Consider the following 14,922-nt stretch of genomic DNA (forward strand, 5'->3'; position numbering starts at 1 on the left):
CGGGTCCTCACCGTCATAGTAGAAGTGAACTCCATCAGGAAGGGGCTCGTATGAGGGAGCGAAGTACGGGCCTTTGTGCTCCAGCTGTTTCCATTTCACTCCATCTTGGCTCTTCTCCTCTTCCCACCTGGAGGACAAGATGGTCTGCTTTTCCTCACACTGCACCTGCACCACGTGCCAGCCAGGGTCAAGCCTTTTCTGTGTGTCCCTCACGGACTCCCCTCTGTGACTCCACACAGGCGGGCGCTGTGGCCTCTACCACACAGCTGAGCAGGCAGGCAGGCAGGCAGCTAGGGGCGACCTCAGACCACAGTCCTAGTCCAGTGACCACACCTCCCTCTCCACCCAGCTCAGATGTGCACGAAGTGGCCAGTCAGCACAGGTGCATGAGCCCAGCTGTGGGGAAAGGGCAGGGGGACTCCTCCAAGGGCCGTACCCAGCTCGGTCCCCTGAAGGCCAGCCCAGAGTCCCCCGGACCATCTCTGGAGGCCCCTCCTGGAGCCATGATGGTTTGCGCTTGCAACCATTTCCTCTGCTAAATCAAGGCCCCGCTCGGTGCTGAAGAGCCCTGCCTTGGAGGCGCTGGGTGGAGGGGGAGGAGAGGGGCTGCCTGGACCACAGGGGAGCCGAGTCCCAGCCCACAGAGGAGAGGGACAGAGCAGATGTCCAAGCAGAGAGGCGGTCCAGGGGTGCAAGCCTCAGGGACTCTAGGGAGAAGTCTGCTGTTGGCTGTGGGGACAACTTGTATGGCCTGACACAACCCCATGAAACTGGATGGACATGACCTCTGAGGCTCCCTGCCAAGGTCCCAGCTGCAATCAGTCCCCAGATCTTCCTGAGACAGTGTGCTGTCTGCAGACAAGAGCCAGCCCCGGAGGCAGACAGACAAGGCCCCATATGGCACCACACCAGGGCCAGACTCCACATGAAATCATCACCTATGCCCCAGGGACCGAGGGTCTGCTCTGGGCCAGCACCACACCAGGCCCCAGGGACACAGATGACCAACAAGCCCCTTCCCAAAGAACCTTAGAGAGGAAATCAGATGAATTCAGACAGACACACCTTGGCTAAGATGAAAGGGCAATGGGGTGGGGGTAGATGGGGGTGGGTGGGGGTGGGTGGGCAACCCTCTGCCAGCTCAGGTGCAGCTCTATGAAGAGAGCTGGGAGAAAAGCAACTCCCAGCATAAGGAACAGCAGGTGCAAAGGCCCCACATGGCAAGAGCTCAGCCTGACTGGCAGCACCAGTATGGTGAGCAGTGAAGGAGGAGGACAGAGCAGGAAAAGCACTCCCGTGTGGCAGGGCACAGCCTTCCAGACAGGCGGACACTGCTCTCGGCACTAGCCAAGAAGGCAGGTAACCTGCTCAGCTCGGACACCCGGGCACGGGGAGACCCACGCTTAGCCCTGAGCACAGGCAGCCCATAGATTCAGCTACGAGCAGCAGGAAGTCTCCGAAGGGTTGGAGACGGAAAGGGACATGGGAAGACACATCTGTGAGAGGGTCCTGCTGGCTGTTTCTGCAAGGAGAGATCAGGCAGGAGAGCAGGGCAGAGGGGCTGCATCTGGGTGGAGCCTGTAACCTGAGAAGTTGAGGGTTTAAGAACACTCTGGAGTAGAATCCAGAGGCTCTGGTGATCGAGTGCATGTAGGTGGTGAGGGATAACAGAGGGGAGCCCCCTGAGGCCCTTCCTGGGGTTGGGGAGGGGGGTAAGGGAGCGGAAGAGCCTGTTGAATTCTGGGAGGTCACCCGCCACACGAGATGGCACCACTGTCTCAAGGTTGTTGGATCCTTACCCCACCACCCTGTTCCAGCGCATCTAGGGTGGCGCTGATGGTGCACTCTAAGCGCCGCTAAGGATGTAAACTAAGATAATGCTGTCTTATCAAATCAATGGAAGATGCATCCATTTTCAGATACCAAAAACCTGTGTGCACCTTGAGAGTGCCAGGCAGTAAGGGGGCTGAGCATTCAGCACGTACTAGGCACCATGCTGAATCCTTCCCAAAACCTCCACTTCAGACAAGCATCCTGAGGTCAAGGTCTGTGAGTGGGATCTTTGCTCATGTCCTGCCCTTGCCACTCACTGGAGCACTGCACACCTCAGTGACATTCTTCTGTCCCTCCACAGACTCCGGGACCAAGCACTGCCACAAGAAGCAAGCTCATTCTGAAAGGGAGATCTCCCTCCAACCTATTTACCCAATCTTGTGCAGCTGCAATTCAGCAGCTCTTTCTGGAACGCATCTGCAGAGGGAGGTGCGCCAGCTGTGCAGGCCCACTGTCTTCCCAGGGCCCCTCCTCCCCTCCCCAGGCTCCTTCGGCCCATCGTGCTTGTGCTGGCCTTCCTCCTCAGCAGAGCCTGAGCTCCCAGAGGCGCACAGGGCCTTCCTGCTGTGTGGCCTTGGGCGTGTTTTGGCTCCTTGGCCGTAAAACGGATGAACTGATAGTACTCAGGCCACACCCAGGCAGGGCTGACCAGACCACTGTGAGTCACTCAGGCACAAACGCACTAAGTTTGCAACATGGGAACTCTGATGCCTGGCAGGTGGCAACCCCCCCCAACTTCTTGGAAAAGCGGCATCTCACGTAGAGGGGAACCCACGTCATGCCCGCTATTTAACCCCTGACCCCTGTACACACCTGCAGGACCTCTGCCCCATGTGCCCCAGGGCGGAGCTTGGGAGCACTGGCGCAGAAACAAGCCTTAGCAGGGAACACAATGGCCACTAAGGGGGGACTGGACACGTGGTATGTGCCCACGAAGGAATGAACGAAGCCCAGCTTCTGGAAACACGGAGGAACTGAGAAGCCAGCGTGGGACGAAAGAGCCAGCGTCAGACCAGACAGGAAATCCAAAACCAAACACTACAGCGCTTAGGCCACGTGCAGCTACATAAGCAACGAATCTCAACAAACCGAAAAAAAGAACCAATAGGGGAAGAAACTCCCAAATGGGGCACCCTCCCGGGATGGGAGGAGCGGTGAGAAGGGGCGGGGCCTGCACCTCCGGGGACAGGACGTCCAAGGGTGGAGTCAAGAAACAGCACGTGCTGCCTCTGTGCTCTCGAATTACATTTAGGGAAACTCAAGAGCAAGGCCAGCCGCAGGGCCTGTGCTCCCCTGAGGGTGCTCTGCCCCTGGCCCAGAGGAGCGGTCAGGGAGGACCCGGTGTGCCCGCCCTGACTCCCCTGCCCGGTGTCCTCGGCCGCCTTACCTGGCTCTGCTGCCCGGCACTCCCACCCTCCGGCCCTCTGCGCAGCGCGGGGATGCGGGGCGTTCCTGCGCAGCCTGCTCCTTGCCCTCCCCAGGAGCAGGAACCACAGGAGCTCGCCGACCCCGGCCCCCGCGCGTGCTCCGTGGACGTGGCCTGGTGAGTGCGCCCACCTGGGCTCTTCCGCCAGCGCTGGGAGGGACATCTCCCAGGCACAGGCAGCTGCACTGGCAGGGCCACTCCGGCCGCTGTCCCCTCATCCCTGTTTCCCTGTGCACTTGGTCCAGCCTCCTGACGCACTGGCCCTGAATCCAAGTCCAGTCTCGCCCCCTTTCGTCCCCACGTCCCAGCCCAGAGGTGCTGGGATGCTCACCCGGGCCACACGATGAGCCTGAGGCTCCCACGAAGGCAGCGCTGGGAGAGGCCCAGGGCCGCACACAGTAGGCACTGCATAAACACCTAGGAGCACATTTTCAGCGCTGGAACGCCACATTCCCTGCCCCACAGAGGTCCTAAGGGCACCTGGCCCTCCATAAACATACGCTCGCCCTGTACACCACCCTAGACACGGGAGAGGGATGCCTCCACGCTGTCAGAGGGCCCTACTGTGCCACAGACAAGTGAAGCTGTGTGAGGACACAATGGACAAAATGCCAGCACAGCCAGAACACAGACACACCTTCCATCCAGGCCCAAGTGGCCTCCCAGAGAAGGTGCCTCTTGACAACTCTCCCTACAAGTCCTGTAACACAATCCTGGCTGACCAGCCTCTCACCCCTCACCCCTGCACGTGCTGAAACCTCCCTCCACGCACTCACTGTCCCTGGGCTTGACCCCCCCCTTCCCCCTGGGCAGCGCGGCCAAGCTATAAGCCCTACAGAGCAAATCCTGGTCAGGAGATGGACACGGCGCTCACCTGGGGCCCGGAGCCAGCCCGCCACACAGCCCCACCACTTGTCCACCTCGGGCAGGTGTCTGACTCTCCTGCATCTCGGTCTCTGTAAAATAGGGCTTAGGGACTGCAGGAAGCAGATGAGGGTAGGTGGCAGTGTCCACACCTAGTGCACACGGCAGGCCCAGGCATACGCGCTGTGATCACCTAGGGGATATTTAACAGAGACAAGCTCGCCCGTGCACCCTCGGTAACCCTCACTACTGCCACCAGTTCTTCAGTTCCCACTCCCACCTCGTGGCTGGAAGCACTGGCACAGAGCTGCATGGCCGCAACGGCTGGATCTCAGCACCCAGACACATTAGGACGGCAGCAGCAAGGCATCTGACAGACCACCTTACACCAGTGTGTTTAGAGGTTTGCATATATTCTCTCTTATAATCCTTCTAAAACCAGGCAGGAAATTCCACACATGCCCACCACTCCTGCAACAGAATCCTGCGGCCATTTTGCTTTCAAATTCAGACCACTCAGGCTTTGTAAATGGGGACGTGGCAGGACAAAAACCCTAAGATCTACCAACAGATGAAGAAAAAGCACCTGACAAAATCCAACAGGTTTTCATGATAAAAATAGAAAACACACTCAACAAACTAGGAGTAGAAAGGAACTTCCTCAACCCGAGAAAAAGCAGCTACAAAACCTGCAGCCACGTCATACCCAAAGGTGAAAGACCACACCCTTCCCCAGGACCAGAACCAGACAATGGCGGGTCTGCTCTCACCACTGCCGTTCCACACAGTCCTGGGGGTTCCAAACAGAGCACAGAGGCACGAAAGAGAAACAGAAGGCGCCCGAGTCGGACATGAAAAGTAAGCTGCCTCTACTTGCAGACAGCAGGACACTGTAGACAGAAAACCCAAAAGACTCCACAAGAAAATTACTGAATCTAATAAATGACTTCAACAATGTTGCAGGGCATAAGATCAACATCCAAAAATTAGCTTTGTTTCTTTACACCTGCAACGAGAAACCTGAGAAGAAAATTAAGAAATGACTCCATTTATAATAGCACCAAAAAAATAAAATAGCTAGAAATAAATTCAACTAAGGAGGTCAAAGACTTGTATGCTGAAAACTATAGAACATTGCAGAAAGAAATTAAAGATGATCTAAATAAACAGAAAGTTGTCCCATGTTCATGGATTGGAAGACGTCTTTTTGCTACAATGACAACATTCCCCAAAGTGATCAACAGGCACAACTCAGTGCCCACCAAAATTCCAGCTGGCTTCTCTGCAGAAATTGACAACCCAATCCTAAAACTTATAGGAAAATATGAGGGATCCACAAAACCAGAAACAATCTTGAAAAAGAACTAAGTTAGCAGACTCACACATTCAGATTTCAAAACTTATTATAAAGTTTCAGGAATCAGGACAGTGTGGTGTTGGCATAAGGACACACAGGTAAATCAATGGAGCAGAACCAAGAGTTCAGAAATAAACCCATACATCCATGGTCAACTGATTTTCCACAAGGGTGCCAAGACCACTCAATAGGAAAAAAACAGCCTTTTCAACAAACGGTGCTGGACCATCCACGGGCGAAGAATGCAGTTGGGTACCACATGCGAAAGTCAAATCAACATGGATCAAACACCTGAAACTAAAACCATAAAACTCTCAGGAAAAAACATAGGTGTAAACCTTCATGACCCTGGATTAAATAAAGGTTGTTTTAAATGATATCAAAACTACAAGCGACCAAAGACAAAACAGCTAAATTGGAACGAGCAAAGGATCTAAACTGACATTTCTCCGAAGACGACATACAAATGGCCAATGAGCATGTGAAAAGACGCTCACATCACTAGCCATCAGGAAGACGCAAATGACCCCACAATGAGAGCCCCCCTCAGAACCCTTCACGTGTGTCCTCATACTTAACAGCAACTCCACGCAGCAGGTACGCACAACACCATTTCATATACAAGAGAAACAAGGCTCAGAAAGTTTAAGTAACTTCCCCAGAATCAAACAGCTGCTGAATGTGGGAGCAGATACCAAGAAAGACCTTTCTGACCCCGAAGCCACAGACCCACTTGTGGTCTCCTCCACAGGGTATGAGGCAGCGCTGTCCAGCAGAAATGGGACACGAGCCACACAGGGATTTTAAATCGTCTAGAAGCCCTATTTCCAAAAGAAAAGGTGAATTTAACTTTAGTAATACACAGCAGTTTAACCATTATATCCAAAATATTGTCATTTCAATGCATAATCAATGTGAAAAATTAATGAGTTACTTTACATTCTCTTTTTCAAACTAAGTCTTTGAAATCAGTGTGCACTTCACACCCACACCACATCACAACTGGAACCAGCCAGATCTCAGGCCCTCGTTGCCACAAGTGGCTGGTGGTGGCCAGCTGCCATATGGGATGGCACAGGTGTGATGGTTAATTAAGGTAACGGGGTCCAAAGTCTGCTCCTCTGCTTAGCAGCTGTGTGACCATGGGCAAGTTACTTAACTTCTCTGTACCTTGGCTTTCTCATGTGAAAAATGGAGAGAACAGTAGTGACCTCATCAAGGACTGGGCAAAAGCAACGCAGACGCAGAGCGAGAGCTTCATGGAGGCCGCTCACTGGTACCCGGGAAAACCTCCATTTCCGAAGCTGCCGCTGCACTAGGGCATCCTGGAGTTACCCATCACACCTCCCCTGCAGGCCCCTGAGGGTGCCCGGGCTGGCCCTGAGGGTACACACCCCTTCCCACTGGCGCCCACAACCTGAGAGCTGCCAGGAGGTCCCTGGCCTTGAGGGGAGGGGACAGGACAGGCGGGACGTACCATCTCCACTGGCCTGCTTCCTCCTTCTCCTGCCCTTTCGGGGCCTCCGCGTCCCTCTTCTTTTCTCGCCCTCTGCATGTCCGCACGCCAACCAGCTGCTCCTGCTCTTGCGGCAGCTCCTTGCCTCCACCCTGCTTCATGCTGCCCTGCTTCTTTTTCTCTTTCAGCTTCTTCTCTTCTCGAGTCTTCCTTGGGAAGCCTCCCAGCCCGGGGGCAGTGGCGGGGACCACCTCCTGGCCGGCTGCTTCCTCCCCCGCAGGGCCGCACCCGTGGGCACGCTTCATGCTCCCCTCCTCCGTGAGCTTGGCTCTCTGTGGCCCCTGGTCTCCCCGTCTCTGATCCTTTGCTCCCCGGGCCCCCACCCCACCTGCAGTCTCCATCTTCCTTCTCCTGTCTATTCTGGGACGCTCCACCTGTGACTTGGACTTGTGACCAGGCGCCTCCCCTCCTGCCTGGGTGTCCCCACCCAATCCTTCACGGGCCCCTTCCATGGCTCTGTTGGCCCCCGTGTCTTCCCCCTCCTCATCTGTCTGTCTCCTCCCCAGCAACCCTTCCGCTGTTGCCTTCCCTAGTTCTCTGTCCTCAGCCTGTGTTCCTTCTTTGGGGCTCCCCGCTCCTGTCTCCTTGTCCCCACTTTGCTCCCCCTTCCCTCTGGCTGCTGGCCTGCCCCCCGCTCCCTCAGGGCCCCCCTTCCTGTGGCTGGCATCCCTGTGGTCCTTCTCCAGCCTCGATGCTTTTGAACACCTCCCAGCACGTTTCTCCTCAAGCCCTTTCAGCCTCTTCTCTTCCCACGTTTTTTCTTTAGTTTTCTTCTGTTTGCTTTTCATTTTCACTGGGCCCCCTTCCCGGTTAGCGTCTCCTTGCTCGCTGTCTCCCTCTCCGAGGGTGCTGCGTGGCAGGGCCTTAATGCCTTCCTTCCTGCCCAGCACAGCCTGCAGGGGCCCGTCCCCAGAGACCATCTCACATCCACCAAGGGCCAGCTCCATTCTGTCTTCAGGGCCTCCTCGTGACCTCGGAACCTTGCCCAGAACAGAGAGAACACGTCATGAGCGGGCCCCGGGCAGCGCCCGCCCCAGGTCAGAGAGGAGGTGGGAGGCCCACGACGAGGCAGGCTGGCCACCACTCGGAGCTCACAGGGAGGGAAAAGGGACCAGAGAGCACACACAACCCTGCAGGACGGCTTCCCAAGACACTGCACACGCCCTGCCACTGCCCACAGGGACAGCCCTCAGGGGGCCTCCAGAGCGAGGCCATGGGTTTCTAAGCGCCTCCGACTGAGCTTTGGAAAACAGCTTTGGTGTCTCAGCCCTTGTCAGGAGTGGAAAGAGGGCAGCACGTGGCAGGCTTGGGGCTCCTCCCGCTCCAGGGCAGGCACAGGCCACGCCACTGTCTTCCACCCCACCCAGGCTCACCCGCCCCCAGGTACAAACACCATCAAGTGTGGGCACAGGGAGGAAGAACTATTCCAAGGCCACTGCCCCCATCGAGGCTCTACCAACTTATCTCACAATAAATTCCTATTAGAAAGTTAGACATTAAGTTCATTCACTGTCTTCTTATGTTTGCAAGAATAAACATCCTGCCAGGCAGGAGTGCCTATAAATCACTGACAGCGGTCCTGAGAACCACACTTTAGGATGCTCACTTGGCTTTTTTTCTTGGATGGCTTTTCATGGTTATTTGTCTTCACTGGCTTGGTGGTCTGTGCAGATCTGGAATACAAATTTATACATAAATATGTAAAGCTGCTGCTCACTTAGAAAGCCTGCCATTTTAAAAATGGGGAAAAGATTCAGAACAATCCTGTAGAAGTCTCTAATCTCTTTAACGAACTTTTTTTTAAAGATTGGCACCTGAGCTAACAACTGTTTCCAATCTTCTTTTTTTTTTCCCCCCTGCTTTTTTCTCCCTAAATCCCCCCAGTACACAGCTGTATATTTTAGTTGTGGGTCCTTCTAGTTGTGGCATGTGGGATGCTGCCTCATTGTGGCCTGATGAGTGGTGCCATGTCTGTGCTCAGGATTCGAACCCTGGGCCACCGAAGCAGAGCGCATGAGCTTAACCACTCGGCCACGGGGCCAGCCCCAAACTTTTTTCTTTTTAAAACAGGCTTTGGTAAATATGACAGTTAATCCATGAGCAGGGGAGTGAACGAGCCCGACTCCAGGTGGCGGAAGCTGCGAAAGCATCTCTGGCCGTCTCCTGCCTACAAGAGCCTGCCTGGGGCCACAGGGAGAAGGGACTGCAGGGCCAGCTCCCTGTCACCCAGTAGGTCCACCCCTCCCCCCATCAATACCTCAACTGTCTTAGAATCATCCATCTGGAAAAACAGTCCTTCAGAAAACACATTTAGAAACAAAACCCAAACTAAACGGAGAGACCCCTCCAAAACCTGTAGGGCAACAGGGCCCTGCCGGGGGACCCAGGCACAAGGTAATGGTGGCCAGGCACGCCCACTCACTGGCTGACAGATCACCTACAAACAGTTCCCTTTGCACGCCCTAGGATGGCTACAGCAAAAAGAGAGAAAATAACAAGTGTTGGCAAGGATGTGAAGAAACTGAATTCTCTGTACGTTGCTAGTAGGAATACAAAATGGTGGAGCCATTTGGAAAACAGTCTGGCAGTTTCTCAACAAAGCAAATATAGATTTGCCATTAAGACCCAGCAATTCCACTCCTAGATATTCAAACAAATACTTGTGCGTGAACGTTCACAACTTTACAGTATTGTAAATATGCAGAAATATTTACAAGAGTCGAAAGGTGGAAATAACCCAAAATGTCCATCAACAGATGAATGGATAAGCAAAAAGTGGCCTATGCCTACAATAGACTATTTTCAGCCATAAAAGGAATGAAGTACTGATGCACACTATGACGGGGATGAATCTTAAAAACATGCTAAGTGAAAGAAGCCAGACATAAAAGGACAAATACTCTATGATTCACTTATATGAACTATCCAGAATAGGCAAATCCATAGGAATTGAAAACAGATTAGTGGTTGTCAGGGGCTGGGGGAAGAGGGAAATAAGGGGTATGGAGTTTCCTTTCAGGATGATGAAAAAGTTCTAGAATTGTTAGATAGTGGTGATGGTTGCACACGTTTGTGAATGCACTTATTATCACTGAATTATACACTTTAAAATGGTTAAGATAATGAATTCTATATTATATAGATTTTATCACAATAAAAATAACACAAAAAGAATGTTTTCATAACTTTCTGAAATTTTCCATGAGAGAAGGAGAGTTGGAACAGAACGTCAAGCACAGAGAGAAGTCCTGCCTCTGTCCTGAGCACGGAGGCTGCAACTGTCGGCCCATGAGCTAAATCTGGGCCACACACATTTCTGTTTGGCCGGCCAAGCACTTTTGTAAAATTGCACCAACGTTTAACACTTGTGATATTTCAACATAAAAATTCCAATTTCTGCAACCTGAACAAAGCAGCGACGTGGACAGTGTGAGCCTACATAGAAGTCAACACACAGTGCATGGCACCGCAGAGAGGGAGATGGTGGGGCCTGTTGAAGCAGCAGGCGGCGGGCGCAAAGGATGGCCTGCCTCCTCCTGGGGGAGCAGATTATAGGAACTTACTAGTAAGCAGGATTTGAGGTGACTCAGAGCAAACACCAAATTAAACAACTCCTGTGTTCCAAGGCCAGGAGCTTCGCTCAAAAATGGAAATACTATTGAAAACAACATAGCTCCAACTCCCTGATTCTAATGCAGATTCCATTCACCCTAACCCAACAGACAGATCCTTGCATCGAGCCAGGGATCCGTCTGCAGCATCAGAGTTTTCAAAAGCAAATCCTACTACAGTTTTTTCCATTCAGCTTTTTCTTTGTTCTGCTGGACAAAGGAAGCTTTTTACACTATCATCTGATACAAGAAAGTGGTAGAAAACAGAGAGGAGAGGTCAAGAAGGGTCAGCGACAACTGTCAGCCCAACGCCGTTTAAACTGTTTTGGTGCTATCCTTTGAAAAAGCTGTCGGTACACTGATTGTTACTAAGTTTACAATTAGTTCTGACAAGATCATTTATTTACAAGAAAAACCAACCAAAAAAAGGACCCACGGCAGCTGAGGGAGGGCTGGTGCTCAGGACATCACCCTCCATCTCTGGCTGTCACACGAACGTGCCAGAGATCGAGTCCCTCGCATCAGACAGCAGCTCACGTTCCCCACCATGCTACAGATCTACCGGATTCCTAACTTCCGTCTCAGTGAAAGCAAAGACGATAAAAACAGGGAGTGCAGGGCACAATTCCACTGCAAAGGCCAGAGTCTGAGGACAGAAGGTGATGTCACCCCCCCTCCCATGGAGATCGCCGCACCCCCTCACCATCCCCACTTCCCCCCCTCCACACAGGAAAGGGACACAGAACAAACCTTACCTGATGGTAACACTACCCTGGCCTGGATTTTCTTTCCAAACGGAGAATGTACTTTCTTCTTTCAAGCACTGCTACAAGCCACAAGATAAGAGAGTTTATTTACTGAGAGCACGTCCATGTCACGATAAATGGTTAGAACTGCTGTTAAAATGCTAAGGAGACTGCCCCAATGTGTTCTGCATGTGGCCCTTGAGAAGACCAAACATGAAGACTGAGTGTGAGCAGGTCCAGGCCACTCTGACACCCAGCCAGCGGCTGCCCATTCCTTACAACTCAGCAAGAGGGTGGCAGCAGCCGGGTCAAAGGCTTCTGAGAGGTAAGAAGCCAAACCCACGCCCCTCAGGACTGAGTCCAACCCCCACACACAACACAGAAAGCAGTGCACCTTCTGAAGTTGGAAATATATGTCCCTTACCATGAACACAAAGTACATGTTTTAAATTTTACCATTATGACATGAAAACTTAGAAAGACTTATGGGTAAAAAGAACACAAAGAATGCAACATATTGAAAACTGTGAGTTTAAAAGTGAAACATTAACAGTAAATAAAAGATTCAAACCTGGTCTTCCCCACATCTTCCCCGACTGGTTTGGTTTGGCTCCTTCACTTTCCGTTTCTTTGAGTTTTCTAGCTTCATCTGCTCGGTATTCTCTCTCTTCCTTTAATCAAAGAAATATTTTCATGTGACTCCCAAGGGAGGAAACGCAAAGCCAACACTGAAATGATGTCTTTGACGGGAAGAAACACAAACCTCACGGAAAGGCAATCAGATCACCGCCTCCCTCTCCGTCTCCAGTCTGATAACAGACTCCCTGCTGGACGCCACCTGGGCCGAGTCGGCGCACGGAGGCTATTCACAGCCCTCCTTCCACCAGTGTGGGGATGGGGCCAATCAGACTACGTTGTTGTAAGAGCTGAGCCAGCCCCTTAACAAAAATCACAACTCGCCCAGCAAAGGCCACTTCCTCTTCCCAAAAGCATTCCATTACCTCGTGAGGGCAACCTTATCCTTCACCGAGAACTGCTTCAAATCGGACACCTCATCATCTCCCATCGCCTCTTCTTTATCTGTAACTGCGAATCCCCAACTGTAAGAAAACACATAGGGCTGTGACACATCACAGAGGACCCCAGGGCAAGGGGCAGGTCAGTTCTAAAGGAGGTGAGCCTGGACCCATGCGGCAGGGACATTCTACGGCCAGTCGCGCCTGCAGCTGGTGCTCCGGCCCGCTGAGTCTACATCTAAAACACAGCAACAGCAACTCACAGAAACCCACAACCAAGAGCACAGCAAAGTCACTCTGCTCATGAGTCTCCACTGGTTCTGACGGTCAGTACATAGTATTCATTCACGACCCCACCATTATACAATTAGTCTCTCTGGGAACAGTTTCAGTGAACAGGTTCTGAGCATCTTCTCGGGTTTTATATGTTGTCATGTTTATATTTTTAAATGTCACGATTAAGTATTTTGAATTCAGGCACAGACTCCCCGGAAAATAGCCCGTTTGCCAATTCTAGCTGACTACTTATCGCTTTAGATGCGTCAGACGAAAAGAAAAAGAAAAAAAGCTGAAAACTCGAGGTGTTACAAGATGAACACCAACATGGTGAGGAGGGGGAGGGCGGATCGGAACTCAGCGGACAACCGGGGCCCTAAGGTTAGTGGAGCTGGAGATTCAGGGGCCGGGCAGGAAGCCGGTTAGCGCATGCGGGCTTGGGGAGGGCTGGCACATCGACAGCGCCCCCTGCGGGGAGGAGCCCCCGGGGACAGGGCGGGATTTCCCCCTGTGAGGGCCAGTCCGGGTCCTTCTCCTACGCAGCCTACAGGGCAGCTGGTCAGGAGCAGCAGGCGCAGCCGGCCACGGGGTCGGGAACAGGGGGCGTTGGACACCGAAGGAAGGGGACAGGCGGACAAACACCCCAAAGAGAACAGGGCCACGGAGGGCACGGCGGGGGTCACCGACGCGAACGGGGTCGCTGAGGGCACAGCCAGAGCACCCTCCAGGCCCCACCCGCCCCTGCGACGGCCCCTGCGCCCTCAGGCCGGGTCCAACCTCCTCTGCAGCTCTTCAAAGGCGCTGGGATCCCCCAAAGCAGCCGCACCAAAGCCCACGGCAGCGCCCGGCGGCTAGTCACCGGGTCCGCGCGTGCGCAGCCGCCGCCACGTGCCGCGCCTCGACGCTGCCGCGGGGGCCGCCGGGAGAGCTGGCGGTGGAGGGGGCGGAGCTGCGCGGGGCGGGGGCGCATGCGCGGGACGCCAGGGGAGGGGCGCAGACGCCCCCGCCCCGGTCTCCTGGGAACCGAGCTGCAGACCCCCGCCAGGCCCAGAGTGGTGGTGAAGCGTGTGTTCTGGAGTCGGTGCATCTGGATGCCGCTGGGTCAGCGATCACCGGGCGGTGGGGCGGAGCTGGGCCCGCGAGGGAGGAGCCGGAGAGCGGGGCGTCGAGGCGGGAAGCCGGGGCTGGACCCCGCGGAAAGGCCCAGCGCCCGAGCACCCGCTCCGGGCCTCAGACCCCGGTTCCCGCGGGCTCGGCCTCGGGGTCCTCAGACGTGGATGTACCGCCGAGCCCTTTGCTGCTTTGAGCTCTGAACCGGGGACGTTTGAGAAGAGCGCAGGAGCAGGTTGTTGAACGGAGCCGTTCGGACGCTGCACCGGCCGGCTGGCGCGTGCCCACGGGGACGCTGGGCGTGCGAGTGTCCATCACCGTGAACGCGGCGTGCTGGGCGCCGGGGGAGTGCGGCAAGCGAGGCGTGCTCCTCGGTGTCGGCAAGGGAGGGGGTGCTAGAACCACATCGGGCCCACTGAGTCTGGAGAGACGGCTGGGAGCGGCGACATTCATCTGAGGCTGGGAAGTTCAGTAGATGTTGGCCAGGGCGGCAGAGTGGAGAGAGGACTCCAGACAGACAGGGAGCTGTGTGGATAAGGGCACAGCGAGTGGCTGCAAATGGTCAGGACAGTTGCAAGTGGGCCCGTGTGCACCGTGTGTGCAAGCGTCTGAGGTCGGGTTCCTGCAAAAGCAGACCCTTGGTGCAAATACTTTATTTGGGTGGTAGGCCCAGGAAGCACAGGTAGTGGGGTGGGGAAGTGAGACAGGGAAGGGAATGAGGCCAGTCCCAGGTGTAGTGAACAGCAGGTTCCCGCGGTGGGCTCAGCCCCACTTGGAGCCTCGGAGGAACACACCTCCAGAGTGAATTAGGTCCCTGATCCATCCAGCACCTCCTGTCTGTCATTCGCTGGGGCTGCTTCTGGGCTGTCAAATCCCCGACTCCCTGTAAGCCCCAGGCACAGGCCGGCACACCTAGGCACTGAGAGAAGCCCTCAGGGAAGAGGTCGCCTGCAGGAGGAATTGGAATGCATGGGAATAGCCAGTGCCCAGGAGATGTGAGCAGGGCGCTGAGAGCGTTGGCTAAAGTGTGTGCAAGTGCATGTGTGTGTGTGCATGCACCTGTGTGTGCATGTTGGAGTTGGGGAAGGGCCGGGGCGTGTGGATGCGATTGGGCAGGCACTGGGGGGCACTGTCAGCTTAGGTGAGATAATGTGTTTCCATTGCATT

At 54.3% G+C, this 14,922-nt stretch overlaps 1 protein-coding gene across 8 annotated transcripts in view; it reads right to left on the reverse strand.

Annotated features, from left to right (window-relative positions):
• Positions 1-13,569, reverse strand: part of TOP1MT (DNA topoisomerase I mitochondrial) — a 35,917-nt gene extending 22,348 nt beyond the window's left edge. For 2 of the 8 annotated variants that reach the window (XR_011543537.1, XM_070632126.1), the window contains exons 1-7: positions 13,423-13,561; positions 12,355-12,453; positions 11,925-12,024; positions 11,363-11,430; positions 8,603-8,669; positions 6,958-7,976; positions 12-127 (exon numbers count right to left, since the gene is read on the reverse strand). Coding sequence is in view for 4 of the 8 variants with exons in the window: in XM_070632126.1 (XP_070488227.1) it covers positions 12-127; positions 6,958-7,976; positions 8,603-8,669; positions 11,363-11,430; positions 11,925-12,024; positions 12,355-12,419 (1,435 nt within the window). In the remaining 4 variants the exon portion in view is untranslated. The other 6 variants (XR_011543538.1, XM_008542886.2, XR_011543535.1 and 3 more) reach the window with 5 other exon arrangements.
• Positions 13,570-14,922: the final 1,353 nt, after the last annotated feature.

Source organism: Equus przewalskii, chromosome 8 (genome assembly GCF_037783145.1).
Source record: "Equus przewalskii isolate Varuska chromosome 8, EquPr2, whole genome shotgun sequence".
NCBI classification, from domain to species: domain Eukaryota; kingdom Metazoa; phylum Chordata; class Mammalia; order Perissodactyla; family Equidae; genus Equus; species Equus przewalskii.